Source organism: Oncorhynchus nerka, linkage group LG15 (assembly GCF_034236695.1).
Source record: "Oncorhynchus nerka isolate Pitt River linkage group LG15, Oner_Uvic_2.0, whole genome shotgun sequence".
Lineage (NCBI taxonomy): Eukaryota > Metazoa > Chordata > Actinopteri > Salmoniformes > Salmonidae > Oncorhynchus > Oncorhynchus nerka.
In genome coordinates, this window is record NC_088410.1 from 39,403,818 (window position 1) to 39,420,372 (window position 16,555).

A 16,555-nucleotide genomic window follows, 5' to 3' on the forward strand; every position below is an offset into this window, starting at 1 on the left:
AACTTTCATCCTATTTGTAGCCCCAAGACTAGAAGCACAAAAATTAAATTAGGATGCATGGTCTAATTGCTATTTGGCTTGATTACATCCAGGAAGTGACATCAAGGCATTTCAGGTTCCTGACAAAGTGGTCCCCTAAGATCAATAGGACCTCAGTAAGTCAGTGAAGGCGCTACAGGGTCCACGCCACAACATGAACACCAAGTCTTCCTGTTTGACATCAGTCCAGTCAAATGCTAGGTTAAGATACACTACCAAAATTGTTTTCTACAAGTTGGAATGGTTATTTTACCAGTACGTTATGCAGCCTATTAAACACAAGAACTTCAGCCTTAAAAGATCCCAAGTCAAACCATACAGATTTAAGATAGTGAAACAATAGACAATTTCAGGAGGCTTGTTCCTAGTTGGGAAGTTCCCCTTTGAATGCAGTCCTGACACTTCAATCTTCAGACCTTGGTTCAAATAATGTGTCTGGATTGGCAGGTAGAATAGCCCCAAACCCTCGATTGGTTCATTAAGCAAAGCAAGTTTAGTCAAGCACAGATTTCAAATAGTACTATAGAGGTCTGATCCCCATATGGCAAAAAGGGACCCGTACTGGATTGAATATGAATCGTTCTGCGTTAACACTGGCAACACAATTCTGATCTTTCGACCAATCAGATATGTACAAGTACATTGAGGTAGTATAGGGATCGATTTGTGCAATCTGACAACAGGTCCTTCCTTTATAACTGATGCCTCAGAGTTCCTATTGAAGGCAATGTCCAAGTTTACACATTTCAGAGAAATTAAATTAAAAATGAGCATTTGAGTGGCAATATTTATTGTTGCCGAAATAGCTGCGCACCGTGGTTTGCTGAAGTGCTAAGTTTTAGTTTGTGACCAAATAGAGAATAATTCAATGTACCATCTAACCCGCTGTGAACTCACTTTTAATAACCAAACATTTAACTTCAGCTGTTTGAAGCTGGCTTACAAACAAAACAGTTGAAAAAAACAATAGCACACAGAACAGATCTACCGCTTATTAGACATGCCTTGAACGAGAATGACAAACCTACAACTATTTCTTTGCAAATTTGATTGATCGCCCAAAAAGTTACACATTTCCGCTTAAATTAATCTGGCCAAAGTCATGTAAATCAGAGCATGATCCTCAATAAAGTTTGAAACATTTATTACCTTAAAAACAATACAAAAACATTTCCTGAGTATTATTAAATATCCTTATATATAAATTGCATTTCATATCTATACACGAAGTTCAGTTATTGGGCCTGCCAAAAGCTGAGGCCTCACATTATCCAATCCTGCAATTTAGATCTTCTCAAACATTCCCAGCAATTGGCACTGACTCTTCATGGATTTCAACAATTACCAAACATTTCTTGAGAAGCGTATGTCATGTAGAGAAATCCATCGTCATCTTTGTGGTCCTTGTAGACTTGCGCCATGGTAAGAGACATGCTGGCCAGGCCGCTATTATTGATGAGCAGGTAGAACGCTTGACTCTGCATCAGAGACATACGATTTCTGAAACGAGAACGTGCAGCAAGTATTGACAAGTCTAATCAAATGTAGAAATTCTCATGCAAACGCAAGTCATTATGAGTCATTTAAGAAAAGTGACAGTCGCGCGGCACTCGTGGCTGATTCAGATCAGGTGATTACCAAATTTGAAATTACGCACGAGTTCTCCCAACCAAAAACATGATGATTTAGGTCAATTTCAGTCATGATAATCCACGCTTAACAAGTTAAACATTCACAGCAAAACACATCAAGAGACACACCTTATAATGGGAACAAACTGAGTCATGGAAAGTTCTTGTGGGACCAGGAATTTCGTTTTATCAAGAGGGGGCAAGTACTTCTCCCGTTGATACCGTTCAATTATAACCTGTGTATGGTTGGAAAGGTCACTGTTAGAAGGTGCAAATTCAATGGAACTTCAGGGTAGAATAACGTTTTAGAAATAAGCGAATTTACCGGGATTTTAGTTGGAAACTTCGTTCGGATCCCCGCGACCTCCTGTTGTCTCGTGGCTGTTTGGGATGGAAAACGTGGTTGAGATTATAAAGCACCGCATAGCCGAACACATGCAAATCATTACATAAAATTAATCACCAAAACTTTTTCTCTGCTTGAAGGATTTGGGGTGCTGTGGTTTCTCAACTGGCGGCATCATGTGGGCAAGTGACTCCTCTCTTCAATTCCTGCTGTCTGATCTAGGCTATAAGATATGACCACGCTGATCAACTAACAGAAATTAAATAGTAGGGTTGCAGTGACGTATCACATGATTACCATGGGGTTGTGTCAGCACGCATCACATGGCTAATACATTGACCGTTCATTAATGAGTCGGGAAGTGTGTAAAACCAATCCAAATGCTTAAGATCTAATGAAATACCTGAATGTAATGTTTCATTGTAATACATGTTTGAAAAAAAACAATACATTTTGAAATACTAAACATTATATAGAGGTAATTTGGTAATTAAAATATCTTACACACAAATTATACATAGAGGCCTTATAATATTCTCACACTAAAGTACGCCCTATCATGTGTAGGCAACATTTAGTTTCATGTATTTTATTGGATTTCAAAGGGCATGAACTTCAGTCAGGGGGTCGTGGGTGATAGGCATGTGTGTGTGTGCTATGTAAACAACTGGATGAATGGCTCTATGGAATGCATCGATAAATGAATGGAATGTGCTATAATATATGGAATATGGCTACCACTTCTGTAGCATACATTATGACATTTCCAATTTCAGATACAAACAACTAAAGGAAAAGACAGCAAAAGAGAACAGGCGCATTTTAGTGTGAAAAATGCAGCTCTAATCTTCTTTGAACTTCAAATTCCATCATGCGTAGGATACGGCAGTTGTCAACACCACGCGCATTTATTTCCGATTGGCTTATTCCAGTGTGAATCGTTGAAATCGACCAATGGGTAAAGAAAACTCTGGATGTGGGTGGGAGCTCAGTGTGAACGTCACCAATTGGCAGCTCGCTGCTCAGACGTGAGTGTGCCTGCCCAGTAGAGAGAGCTTTCATATCACAGGGGCGGCTAAAGGAAAACCCATTCGTCTGAGCACGGTTGTGCCAGTTTGCGCGAACCGAATCCACACACCTGGCCTGGGCATGGACGAACAGGCAGGGCCCGGCGTGTTCTTTAACAACAACAACAACAACTCTGGTTTGCCAGGCGCTAGCAAAGGACCGCATCAGCCTGGCGACGTCGGTGGCGGAGAGGCGGCCAGGGCTCATTACAACATTCCGGGGATATTGCACTTTCTGCAACACGAATGGGCCCGCTTCGAGGTGGATAGAGCGCAATGGGAGGTGGAGCGAGCCGAATTGCAGGTAAACCACGTCAAAATGTCCCGCTTATTTTTGGTGGGGGTTTACGGTGCTGAGTCCGCTCTAGGAAGAAGATTGACATTTGTGTCAGGAAGCCTACTCGCGCGCTACGGTCTTTTGTGGCGTGAACTGCTCGAGCTACGTAGCTACTAGAGTAGTCACTATAGCACAGGGTTTCCCAAACTCGGCCCAGGGCCCCCCCGTGTGCACGTTTTGGTTTCTACCACACCACAACACAGCTTATTCAAATAACCAACACATCAAGCTTTGATTAAATGTAATCAGTTGTGTAGTACTAGGGCAAAACACAAAACGGGGGACCTTGCTATTGCAGAGCACTGCCTGTATTGTACTGTACACAACTTTTAATTTCCAAGTGTAGCCTTCTGTGTGCAAATTATTCACTACCATTGTTTTTAAATGATAGAAGGCTATCCAAATGTGGTCAGGCAGACCCAAGGACCTGTCTGTCCTCGATGAATACCTACGTCTTGGAATGCAAAGAAACATTGCATGATGCAGTCCAAAGATCTACATCCCATTCTCAATAATATTGGTTGTCGAAATGTCAAGCACAAGTGTATTGAACAAGCAACTCATTAGGCCTACACACACTTCATGTTATTGAAAGCTGAGTTCACCTGTGAAGTGCAATGGCATGTCCAGTTTAAGTCTGTTGAATAATTGACAGTTATCCTTATGAACAGCACAGTTGACTCATGCACTCAGTAGGCAGTGACATTAGTTTTTGTGCCTTACGACTTGTCTTACATCTATCAGAGGTAAGGCTATTAGCATATTGTGTAGGCCTTGAGTGAGTTGTAGCTTGAGTGAGCTACAACTTACTCAAGGTCTACACAATGTAAGTAATCCAGTCAATTGAAATAAATCTATGGATTTCACAAGACCGGGAATACACATACCTTTAAAAAAAGTAGGGGTGTCAGTAACTGGTGTGACCGCCACTTGCAGCGCAATAGATCTACTTGCATGGAGTTGATCAGGCTGTTGATTGTGGCCAGTGGAATGTTGTCCCACTCCTCTTCAGTGGCTGTGCGAAGTTTATGAATATTGGCGGGAACTGAACCACGCTGTTGTACATGTCGATCCAGAGCATCCCAAACATGCTCAAAATGGGTGACATGGTGAGTGTGCAGGCTATGGAAGAACTGGGACATTTTCAGATTCAATGAATTGTATACAGATCCTTGCGAAATGGGGCAGTGCATTATCATGCTAAAACACAAGGTGTTGGCGACGGATGAATGGCACAATAATGGGCCTCGTCACACCATTGATAAAATGCAATTGTGTTTGTTGTCTGTCGTTTATGCCTGCTAATACCATAACCCCACCGCCACCATGGGGCATCTGTTGTGGTCTGCGGTTGTGAGACCTGTCGGACGTACTGCCAAATTCTCTTATACAACATGGGTAGAGAAATGAATGTTCAATTCTCTGGCAACAGCTCTGGTGGACATTTCCTGCAGCCAGCATGCCAATTGCATACTCCCTCAACTTGAGACATCTGTGGCATTGTGTTGTGACAAAACTTCACATTTTTTAGACTGGCCTTTCATTGTCCCCAGCACAAGGTGCACCTGTTTAATGATCACGTTGTTTAATCAGCTTCTTGATATGCCACACTTTTCTATCTTAGCAAAGGAGAAATGCTCACTAACAGGGATGTAAAAACAAAAAATGGTTCTCAACATTTTAGAGAAATAAGCTTTTAGTGCATATGGAACATATCTGGGATCTTGTTTTTCAGCTCATGAAACAGGGGACCAACACTTCACGTTTTTATATTTTTGTTCAGTGTGCATGAGTGCCTCCGAACATTGCTAACCAAGGCCAGTGCCAAGTGCTAGGCTAGGCAACCGATAGTGCATGGGCGCTACGTTAGATCTGCACAATCATCAAGGCTTGATGTGCATTCCCGTTAATACAAACGTGTCCCCGTAGACCGGCTCGTACATGAAGCATCCTCTATTCAGGCCGCAAAGACATCATTTTCCTACTTAACTAGCTTTAATGGAGAGAAGGTGGAGAAAAATAAAAAAATATGCATACTTTCTTCATGAAACACAATTTTCCACAAACCATTTTGGATGTTCAGACAATTTAGGATGTACACCGTGTTCAGCCAAGGGTGTGCAACATCCAGAATTGTCTGAAAATGGTGGTGTAAAATTGTTTCATAAAGAAAGTACGCTTATTTTCCCCCTAAAATTCTGCCTTCTAGCCATTTAAAGCTAGACAAAATAGGCATTTTTTAAATGGCAATGCTTGATCAGATTCTAAATTAACTATGTGTAACTGGACGTGGCATTTGTGCATCATTTACTTTGAAAATGTCCTGCCTCAATCAAAGCAGACTTTCATTTCTTATTATGCCTGGACGAAGGAGAGCGAATGATGCACTAGATGACGAAGTTACCCTCCTGATTCCGGAGAAGGTTTTGTTTTTAAAATTTTCCTCCCCATTTACTTCTAGTGCTTATCAGTAGTAGAGGGAGCTCATTGGCAAGTGACAAATGAGTGTCAGAATCGCTCCACTGGCAATGAGCAGAAAGCAATTTAATATCTTAATGCATTTGTTCTGCTGCCGTGCCACTATATAGTGTAGTAGCGACCCTGCATTCCGTTAAAGTCTTAGCTGAGCGAATGTAAAAATGGAATTGACCGGATATACAGTGCCTTCAGACAGTATCCACACCCCTTGACCTTTCCCACATGTTGTTGTTACAGCCTGAATTTAAAATGGAATGAATTGAGATTGTGTGCCACTGATCTACACACAACCCCACAATGTCAAAGTGGAATTTTGTTTTCAAAATAAGTAATACAAAATTAAAAGCTGAAATGTCTTGAGTCAATAAGTATTATGGCAAGCCTAAATATGTTCAGGACAAAACATGTGCTTAACAAGTATGTACCATAATAAGTTGCATGGACTCTTTGTGCAATAATATACTGAACAACATGTAAATGCAATATGCAGCAATTTCAAAGATTTTGCTGAGTTACAGTTTAATATAAGGAAATCAGTCATTTGGGAGAAAAATTTCAACCACAGATTCAACCACAAAGACCAGGGAGCTTTTCTAATACCTCACAAAGAAGAACACCTATTGGTAGATGGGTAAATAAAAAAGCAGACACTAAATATCTCTTTCAGCAAGGGGAAGATATTAATTACACTGTGAATAGTGTATCAATACACCCAGTCACTACAAAGATACAGGTGTACTTCCTAACTCCGTTGCTGGAGAGGAAGGAAACCGCCTAGGGATTTCACCATGAGGCCAATGGTGATTTTAAAACTGTTACAGTTGAATGGTTGTGATAGGAGAAAACTGAGGATGGATCAACAACATTGTAGTTACTGCACAATACTAACCTAAATGACAAAGTAAAAGAAGGAAGTCAGTGCAGAATAAAACATATTCCACAACATGCGTCCTGTTTGCAATAATAAAGCACTAAAGTAATACTGCAAACAAGACATTAACTTTATGTTTGGGGCAAACACAACACTGAGTACCACTCGTCATATTTTCAAGCATGGTGTTGGCTGCATCATGTTATGGGTATGCTCATCATTTAAAAAAATAAATAAATAAACAATCGAGCTAAGCACAAAATCCTAGAGGAAAACCTGTTTGTCTGCTTTCCAACAGACACCGAAAGAGACATTTATCTTTCAGGTGGACAATAACCTAAAACACAATGCCAAATGTACACTGAATGTTCCTGAGTGGCCTAGATACAGTTTTGACTTAAATCAGCTTGAAAATCTATGGCAAGACTTGATCAACAACCATTAATCAGCAACCAACTTGACAGTGCAAGAGTTAAAAAATAATAATGGGAAAATATTGTAAAATCAAAGGTGTGCAAAGCTCTTAGAATACTTCAATCAAGATATATTAGTGTTTTATTTTTCATCTTTTAAATCATCTTTTTTAAATGTTCTTTCCCATTGACTATACAGTATTTTGTGCAGACTGTTAAAAACAAAAAACAATGAAATTAGTCCCAATTTGTAACACTGCTAAATGTGGGAAAAGTCAAGGGGTGTGACTGTAGGGTTTCACTCTGCAACAAAAGCTTTTCCCTTCTGGAAACTACTGGAGAAAAATTGAATTGAGCAGATGGAGATGTTTCTGAACCTTCGTTAATGCCCTACTCAACAAGCTGACCTGGAGGTGCCTGCGTTAAAACAACATGTTGGTGGGGAATGGTCCCACAGAGTGCTCAACATTGACGGCACAGAGCTTTTAAAAAATGTTTTTTTTAACGTACGTTAGTCGCTAGTATGTGAACACCGGTGGTCACCCCACTCCCTGTTTCCATATCCTTGTGCAGGAGTGTTGTGACACACCAACCTGGTCTCAGAGCATTTCGTATTATTCTGTAAGTAATCCTCGACACTATATTTAGTATGATATGTTACGTTTTGTATGGTTTGTATTAATTTGTGGATGTCCAACACCTATTTTGTATAAAACACTACATGACCAAAAGAGCATTCGTGAGGTCGGGCACTGATGTTAGGCGATTAGGCCTGACTTGCAGTCGGCGTTCCAATTCATCCAAAAGGTGTTCGATGGGGTTGAGGTCAGGGCTCTGTGCAGGCCAGTCAAGTTCTTGCAGACCGATCTCGACAACCCATTTCTGTATGGACCTCACTTTGGGCATGCGGACATTGTCATACTGAAACAGGAAAATGCTTTCCTCAAACTGTTGCCACAAAATTGGACCTCACTTTGGAACTAAGAGTCCTAGCCCGAACCATGAAAAACATCCCCAGACCATTATTCCTCATCCACCAAACTTTACAGTTGACACTATGCATTGGGGCAGGTAGCATTCTCCTGGTGTCCACCAAACCTAGATTTGTCCGTCAGACTGCCAGATGGTGAAGCGTGATTCTTCACTCCAGAGAACATGTTTACACTGCTCCAGAGTCCAATGGCGGCGAGCTTCACACCACTCCAGTCAACGCTTGGTATTGTGCATGGTATTCTCAGGCTTGTGTGTGGCTGCTCGGCCATGGAAACGAAAAGTTATTGTGCTGGCGTTGCTCCCAGAGGCCATTTGGAACTCTGTAGTGAGTGTTGCAACCGAGAACAGACCATTTTTACGCGCTTCAGCAATCGGCGGTCCCCTTCTGTGAGCTCGTGTGGCCTGCCACTTCGCGGCTGAGCCATTGTTGTTCCTAGATGTTTCCACTTCACAATAGCAACACTTACAGGGGCAGCTCTATCAGGGCAGAAATATGACAACCTTACTTGTTGGAAAGGTGCCATCCTATGACCGTGCCATGTTGAAAGTCACTGAGCTCTTCAGTAAGGCCATTCTACTGCCAATGTTTGTCTATGGCGATTGCATGGCTGTGTGTTCAATTTTATACACCTGTCAGCAACGGGTGTAGCTGAAATAGCCAAAGCCGCTAATTTGAAGGGGTGTCCACATACACTAGAGATATGAAAGTATCTCTGGGCTGGGTACTTTTCGAAATGGGCGCCTTCGTGACCATTGCTGTCGGAGTTGGACGATCACTGACAGGCACTGGCCTAGCATTTTGACCCAGAAGTACTGCTGTTGCACAACACTGGGAATCCATGACATCACATTGAGTGTGAGTGTGTTAAAGAATCACTGTGAGCCTCTCTCTGCCTCTGCTCCTCCTTTGCCCAAGAGGATGTCTGGCATCATCACCACTTTTCCTTCCCTCCTTCCCCGCACTATAAATACATTGCAGAGTAGGCGAAGACGGGAGTGGGTGCAGGAAGAAACAACCAATGGGAGAAAGAACCAACCAATGCTCACCAGCATGTTGGGAGATCTGTTTTTTTTTCTCGCGCTTTTTTTTCTGCATAACCCACACTTAATGTAAGTGCTGGGTCTCTGAGGAAACAGTACATGGGCCTGTTCAGCCTATTTCTTTGCCTTGGCTTGCACTAGGGAGCCCCCCATCTGAGCTGCTTGTCAGTGTTTTGTATTCAACTCCCTCCGACATTTGAATAATAGTCGGGTTTTTTTCCCTTGTTCAGAGACGTTTGTCGTCAAGAGGGCGGCCCAGAGGCGGCCCGCGTCGTTGGGATCTTTCGGATCTCACGGCTTGTCGGCTTCCGCGTGTTCTCCAATGACCCATAACAACCAGTATGAATTTTGGTTTCAAGTGAGTCATGCCACAGAGCTGACACCGCGGGTGTCGTGGCTCCCTGCCCCGTCGTTAAAACGGAGCCCGATGTTTTTCACAGAAGCAAGCTCCAGGCTGAATCTCAGGTAGCTAGTAACCAGTGCTGGTGAGGTGTGGGAGGGCTTTTTTTTGTGTACATATTCCGCCACACTGACTAGTATACTAGTCGACGTGTTACGCATACTCAAGATACTACTACTTCCTTGGCCTTTTCTGGGTCATCACATTTTGTCATTTCCCCACAAGTGTTTATTCCAATGACTCCCTTTGACTGCCCTGGAACAGTATGTCCATTTTGAGAATGTGGGAGTGTGAGAAAGTCCTCTCTGAAGGAGAGAGTATGTGTGTCTCCAATGGCACTCCATTCCCTATTTCGTGCACTACTTTTGACCAGATAGCCTCTAAAAAGAATAGGGTGCCATTTGGAAGGTAGCCAGAGAGCGTTCTCTCAGGCAGTTGGGTTTACAGTAGCCCGGCACCTCCAGTCTATGAGTAACCATGTCTGGTATTCTAACAAGAGGCCCACCTGCTAGCCCTATGAACACCATCACTGTGTTTTACAGGTGTTTACACCGGAAGGGACTGTCTGGCACTGTGGACAACACTGCAGTATTCATACTTGTTTTACTGTGTTATTTCTTTGCATTTTATACCACAAAGCCTTTAGATGATTTAGAGTTGTTTCACGACATGAATAACTTTTTACTTCAGTTTCAGACCTCCCTCTGTGCGTGGATACTCAGTAAGATGGAGCTGTTTATTCAAAACGGTAAGAGGTCACGGGCCAATAGTTAGAAAAGGTGACATCAAACCAACTCTGCAATCTCAATTATAACTCTGCATAATGTAAATGTTTTACTGAATAACACCTTTTTATACTTTAATGATTTGCATACCACCATGCTTTCAGTGTGTGTGCCATCATATCATGACACTTAAATTATGCAAAGTTATGTAAATGATGATAGGCTATGGGGGGAATAAGGCCTGCAGGCTACTATTTAAAGTATTACTGCTTTGGTGTGTAATTCCAATGCCCTTTATCTTTTTAAGTAGTCTTTTTTAGACCTATTTTCATCTCACTAATTAAATGACATCGTCAAGAAACCGATGTGCAATAGCCGTTGCTGTGGGTAGACAGTATGCCTGGGATTATGCATAACTGACTGCTTGCCAAGGCAAAATCTGGACCTTGCTGTCATTGCAGCGCATACGTCAAATTCCAGATCGCTGTTTTTATGGCTTCCCGTCATTATCCCATGTAATGAGGTAGATTATCATAAGACCAGACTATTATCGTTCTGCTGTCTGAGGTATGTTTATTTGCTCAGAATTTGCACGTCCACCATGTTTTGATGACATGACACAAATCGGTTTACTCGCCATATGTTCAGGAGATCAATTGACACCCAGGCAGCAATTTCCCCACTCTGGGGAGAAGGCGTGGAGTCCATCAGACTGGGGATAGTGCGTCTATAAGCAGTCTCTCTGACCTCTGGATCGATGGCGGAGGGGGAGAATTGAGACCGAGCGCCCCCAGAGGCTGACGGTCTACTCCATTGGAACTCGTCTAGCAGCTCCAGAAACACTTGGCCCTGCCACAACATTTGGCAGGTATAAATAAATCTTATAAACCAATTTTAAAATTGGAAATATATTCTCCTGCAATTTGTATCCTAAAAGTGTGACAGTACGAATGGTACCTCACCTCCAAAGCATGACAGAATAGAAATAATCCAAATTAGCTAGGTTTCCATTCAATTGGCGACAGACTTTCCATGTGAATATTCTAAGATCTGCATTTTCCCAGCAGAGGTGGTTTTCCATCAAACTGACTTGTTGTGGATAGAAGGCTGCGAGTTATGTAGTGCACATAAAAAGCTTTTTCTACGCTTTACGTTTTCATGTACAGATTATTATTTGTATTTTTTTTTACTTTGCCAATGCTTTTGTTACAAAAACTTATTTGATAAATAGCTAACTTTCCCAAGCTGTTTTTGGTGCGTGCTCTCTAGACCAGTGGTTGCCAACCTGTACTGCAGGTGGTATGCAAATTATTATTATTGTTTTTTTCAAAAGTTAATTAATACTCCCAACAGTTGGGAGTATTAATGGTATTATAAGCAATTTATAAGCAATTTTACATTACTTTTCACAATGCTAATTGTTTATAATAAATAATAGTCCTTTAATTTGTTACATTCACTGCTATAATTGACTAAGTTCGACCAGCAAGATATTTTGTTTTAAAATGTGACTCTGCAAATGGTGGTCCTCGAGCTTTCAACAGTGATTTGGTGGTCCCCGGAACGGTAAAAGTTTGGGGACCACTGCTCTAGACAACAGTTCGCTGGTAAAGTGGACAGGGTATGTTGTATGATGAGACAAAGATAAGATCATTGATTTTATTTTATAATAGTCAGCCAAGCACCGATCATCATGTCTTCAGCCTACAAATAATAACCTGGATCTATTTGAAATTTGTATTAATTTCATCACCGTGCACTAAACCACCATTGTGAAGTTCATCATGACTCCTATTTCGTCTGTGCGTAGTAACTTTACATGTACATATTACCTCGACTAACCTATGCCCCTGCACATTGACGGTGTATCGATGCTCCCTGTATATAGCCTCGCTACTGTTAATGTTGCTCTTTAATTATTTGTTATTTTCCTCTTTTTTTTTTAAAAATATGTTTTTTTACTTCAGTTCATTTTGGTAAATACTTTCTTAACATGTATTTTTCTTATCTTCATTGTTGGTTAAGGGCTGGTAAGTAAGAATTTCAGTGTAAGGTCTACCTACACCTGTTGTATTCGGTGCATGTAACAAGTTCGATTTGATCTTCCTAATAAACTATTCATGCTTTTCCACGTCATGGTGGGAGGACAACACAACTTGTCCTCTCAATGGCTCCAAGTTCACCTCGACATGATGGTTATTATCTCAATATTCACTCATAAAACGCTTCCAATGCAATTGTAGCGTAATCTATTTCACCGGCCAAAAAAGTATCATGTGACTTGGGATGGTTGACAACCAGGCGGGCTGCATTGTTCTGGAGTTGAGTTATGCGTCAGCTAATTCATCCAAGTTAATATGGTTGGATGGAAACCTGGTTATTGTCTAACGTTTATTGGTGGATAGGTTTCTAGCACGCACAGGAGGCTTTTGAGATTAGTGTGTATTTTTTTTAAACCAGTAAAAAAAATCCCTTTTGCTATTCTGGGAGAGTGCTATAGGTGGCTATTGTTTTTAACCCTTTCTTTGAAGATATGCCAACACCAAAAAGGCTTTTCAGAATTGTACAGGAGCGCCTTGGAATTTGTTTAGCTTTTCTTGGTCCACTTGCTGTTCTAATGGAGTATCTGTGGCCTAATGTCTCACGTCACCTTGGCGTCTTCGCTGTAGCGGTGGAGCTGAAGTGCTGACAATGTCAGGTATAATATTACTGCAGCAGTGTGATCGCGGAAGAGCCCTGCCAGCAGTTAGTGTCACATTCTCCATAGATTTGTCTCCTGACATTGGAGATGGAGGGAGTGCGGGCTTCCTCACGTGTCTGGACAGGTGAGCGAACGTCGCGGTGAATGCACACTGCTCTTGTCATGTGGAAATCACAGCAGACTCCCACGCGTCATTTCACAATTGCCATTAGCAATACCACCCAGTCTGTGGCAGTAATGCTGCTGACTGGGGTTTTCAGGTTTATACCCCATGATGCGTTGTCTAAATAATGTAACTTATATTTGAGTAATTTAGCAGAGTGAGTGAGTGCATACTTTTTCGTACTGGTCCCCCGTGGGAATCGAACCCACAACCCCCGACGTTGCAAGCGCCCCACCATCTGAGCCACACAGGACCACTTGTTGGGGGTATTCTTGGGTGGATGCGTGGGATTGAGACAACACATGCTTCTTAAGCAATGATGCATCACACGAGCACTCTCTCGCTTCTGCAACACAGGCCAAAGCAAAGCCCAGGTTTATACTTCTTCCCTTTGACGTCATTCAGAGGCTCCCTTGTAAGGAATGGTATGCACACCTGCTTGTTTTGCCATGTAATGCAAACAGCGTAGCCAAATGCACCACACCCTGGGTCACGCCTAAGCACCATAAGCACTTTACTATTATCGTCAACAACAGGAGGTGCCTGGCAGACAACGCTCTGGAGAGTGGCACTGAGGCGTCCATCTTACAATGTGTTCCGGGCCCGTGAGTGCGTAAGAGTGACTTTGGGTTTGTGCAAGACAGATGTGAGTTCTGGCATCCCTGTGCATTGTAAACCTGATGTATGCCTAATGAATGTATAGAGATGCAGTATTTATCTTACTATACTCTTTTTTTTAAAATATTTTTTTATATGAATCACATATGAATTACAGGTCATCAGTCCAACTGATTTACCATGTAAGTATAGTACTGTTTTTGACCACTATAATCCGTTGATTCTTATAACCTGGATCATGTGACAATGGCAGCAGCAATGACACATTAGTGATGGATGAGATTGGACTGGTGACCTGATTTCAAGATTCAGTTAGTTAGCCCTCCGAGAACTAACTGGTTGCTCCACTTAGCCAAGTGCTCCAGCTCAGTAGCCGTGTTGGACACACAATCATGCATACAGGTCCTAGATCTTTCTGGGGGACTTGCTGTTGCTTTAAGAAAGGGCTTTGGGAAAGGTGGGAGACCCTGCCACCCCTGCAGTACATAGCAAGGACAACTGACGTGGTAGAAGAAAAGGATGTGGAAGTAAGAGAGCGACTAAAAGAGACTTCACTTCACGTGGAGTCGTCAGTTCTCACTAGTCGGCACGGTTAACTTCTTTCTGGCCCTTGTGATATTATCCATGGGTTACAACTCATATGGCAGTTGTCATCTGGTCCTCAAGCGTGTGGACCAGATGACAACAGGCTGAGAGCGAGGCATAGAGAGAGAACATGAGAGGAGGGTGAGAAGTCGTCAGGCTCACACCACAGAGCGAGATGGAAGAGAGGGCCCTGTGGCGTTCTCCAGACAGAAAGTACTTCCTTCCTACTCCCTTCTTCGTGCCCCTCAGGGGAAACCGAAAACCAAAAGGGGATTATGATTCCTGTAATTTCCATTTTGATGTAAACAAGAGGACTAAAAACAAAACACCCGCGGCTTTCCTAGTCTCCCAAAAAATCTCCTCATTTTGTCAAAGCCCCTGGTTGGTCCTTCTCCTTAGGAATTGTTTTGATACATTTTTGTTTCTGATGTTTTAAAGTGTATACTGGTTTTATAAAGAAAATATTGACATCATTTCTAGAGACTGTCGAGCAATATACAATGGATCTGGGTGTATTGAATTAACCATACCATTAAACACAAATGTTTCCTTTTGAGTTAAGTAATCACACAGGCGTATGCGTGCTCTATCCTCCAGATGCTCTTCAATGTCGGTTGCCAGATTAAAAGGAATCTGAGCAGAAAACGTGTGTGTGCCTCGGGGACACCACCTACTCTTGTGGTCCGCAGTCTCCACACACAGCGTTGGTGTGTGTGTGCGTGCGCCTCGGGCACACCACCTACTCTTGTGGTCTGCAGTCTCCACACACAGCGTTGGTGTTTACTCTCTGTGTGTGCGTGCGTGCGCGCGCGCCTCGGGGACACCACCTACTCTTGTGGTCCGCAGTCTCCACACACAGCGTTGGTGTTTACACTCTGTGTGTGTCCTCAGTTCAGACAGAGCGTACCAGGGGACTGCTCCAGCCGTTTCGGTATTCATCTGAATTAAGGTTCAGCACTGGAGAGAGACCGTGCCGACGTTAATAACACTTTGGCAAAGTCTGCTGTTAGCTGTCATGTTTCTTGTTTTGTATTGGGAAAGTCGGTGCTCTCTCAAGACCTTATCTAGCAGGCTACCTATAGAGGGATTTTCACACTACTGAGTCAAACTGCTCAGAGCTGACCTGGTTATGTATCCAGCGTTGTTGCTGTAACCGTGCTTAAGAGGACAATGTGAAAATAAAATACCCGAGCCGGCACGGTTGGCTTTGGATCGTCACGATGGTGTGAAAAGGGTATAGCAGGCATCAAGGGACAGGGGATACATAAACTAAGAACGCTGATTAGCTCTTCATCTTGGCACTCCTTTCTAAATAAAACAACTGCATTGTCATTAAAAGACTGACTATTCAAATCCAATGTACCTGTAATCACTTTGGAGATGTTTTGACAGTAACTACAAGCCCTAGAGTTACATACAGTAGGAGTTTGGGATCGAGTCTTTGTCTTGCAGACCGACCGATCTACAGATCACACGGAGTCGTCATTTAGGATGCCGAGTGATTTGTAGGTCAGTCAGGCTGCAGTTGCCAAATGCACTTGAACTTCTCCCTGAGAGTGCACTGTAAACTCCGCAAGAATCCTTGGCCGTTACTCCTTTCCCTGTTGGCCTTGTCGGCTCCAATTGCTGCCGCGTGGCACAGAAATGGCCCGCGGGATGCTCTTATCCAGGTTATTAAACAAAATGAATTGAGACACTTTTGCGCTGTGGCTTGTCAATGAGCGTCCGCTTCGTTAAGCTGTGCTGAAGGACCGACCAGAGAGGAGAATTCAGGATCTCCTTGTGCCAGGGAGGTGAAATACAGTAATAGTAAAAACTTGTTCAGGTCCTGTATGTATCAAGCGTCTCAGAGGTAGAAGTGCTGATTTAGAATCAGTTTTGCCTTATTAGACCACAATGAATAAGGTTGCATGGATGGGGGCAGCTGATCCTAGATCAGCACTCTCATGCTGAGGTGCTTGATACATACGGCCCCTGGTATCTTAAAGCTGTTGGGTTTTGTTTGTTAGTCATCTAAATACAGCCACTCGTGAGTGACCACTTTGCGTTTGCCTTACAGCACCTCTTATCTGTCAAAGCTGTGTGTGTGTGTGTGTGTGCACCACACACTCTCTTCTAATCCCTAACCCTGGTGCTCCCCACTACTC

General features: G+C 42.7%; 2 protein-coding genes across 4 annotated transcripts in view; one reads left to right on the forward strand and one right to left on the reverse strand.

Moving 5' to 3' along the window:
* Positions 1-922: 922 nt before the first annotated feature.
* LOC115142635 (microtubule-associated proteins 1A/1B light chain 3C-like) lies at positions 923-2,281 on the reverse strand. Its single transcript, XM_029682235.2, has 4 exons — positions 2,134-2,281; positions 1,996-2,051; positions 1,800-1,906; positions 923-1,539 (listed from the first exon to the last, which is right to left on the reverse strand). The coding sequence occupies exons 1-4, from the start codon at positions 2,192-2,194 to the stop codon at positions 1,374-1,376; spliced, it is 390 nt and encodes a 129-aa protein (XP_029538095.2). The 5' UTR covers positions 2,195-2,281; the 3' UTR covers positions 923-1,373.
* A 775-nt stretch (positions 2,282-3,056) lies between these two features.
* Positions 3,057-16,555, forward strand: part of LOC115142634 (striatin-like) — a 74,141-nt gene continuing 60,642 nt past the window's right edge. For all 3 annotated transcript variants that reach the window (XM_029682232.2, XM_029682234.2, XM_029682233.2), the window contains exon 1: positions 3,057-3,387. In XM_029682232.2, the coding sequence (XP_029538092.1) occupies positions 3,166-3,387 (222 nt within the window). In that variant the 5' untranslated portion in view covers positions 3,057-3,165. The remainder of the gene's footprint in view (positions 3,388-16,555) is intronic.

What these genes read in the sequence shown, in the direction of transcription:
- LOC115142635 (XM_029682235.2), bottom strand. Translation starts at nt 2,194, where the DNA reads ATGATGCCGCCAGTTGAGAAACCACAGCACCCCAAATCCTTCAAGCAG. An exon ending in AGTTTCCAACTAAAATCCCG is followed by an intron (nt 1,907 to 1,995) that starts GTAAATTCGCTT and finishes AACCATACACAG; the next exon opens with GTTATAATTGAACGGTATCA. An exon ending in CAGTTTGTTCCCATTATAAG is followed by an intron (nt 1,540 to 1,799) that starts GTGTGTCTCTTG and finishes TTCTCGTTTCAG; the next exon opens with AAATCGTATGTCTCTGATGC.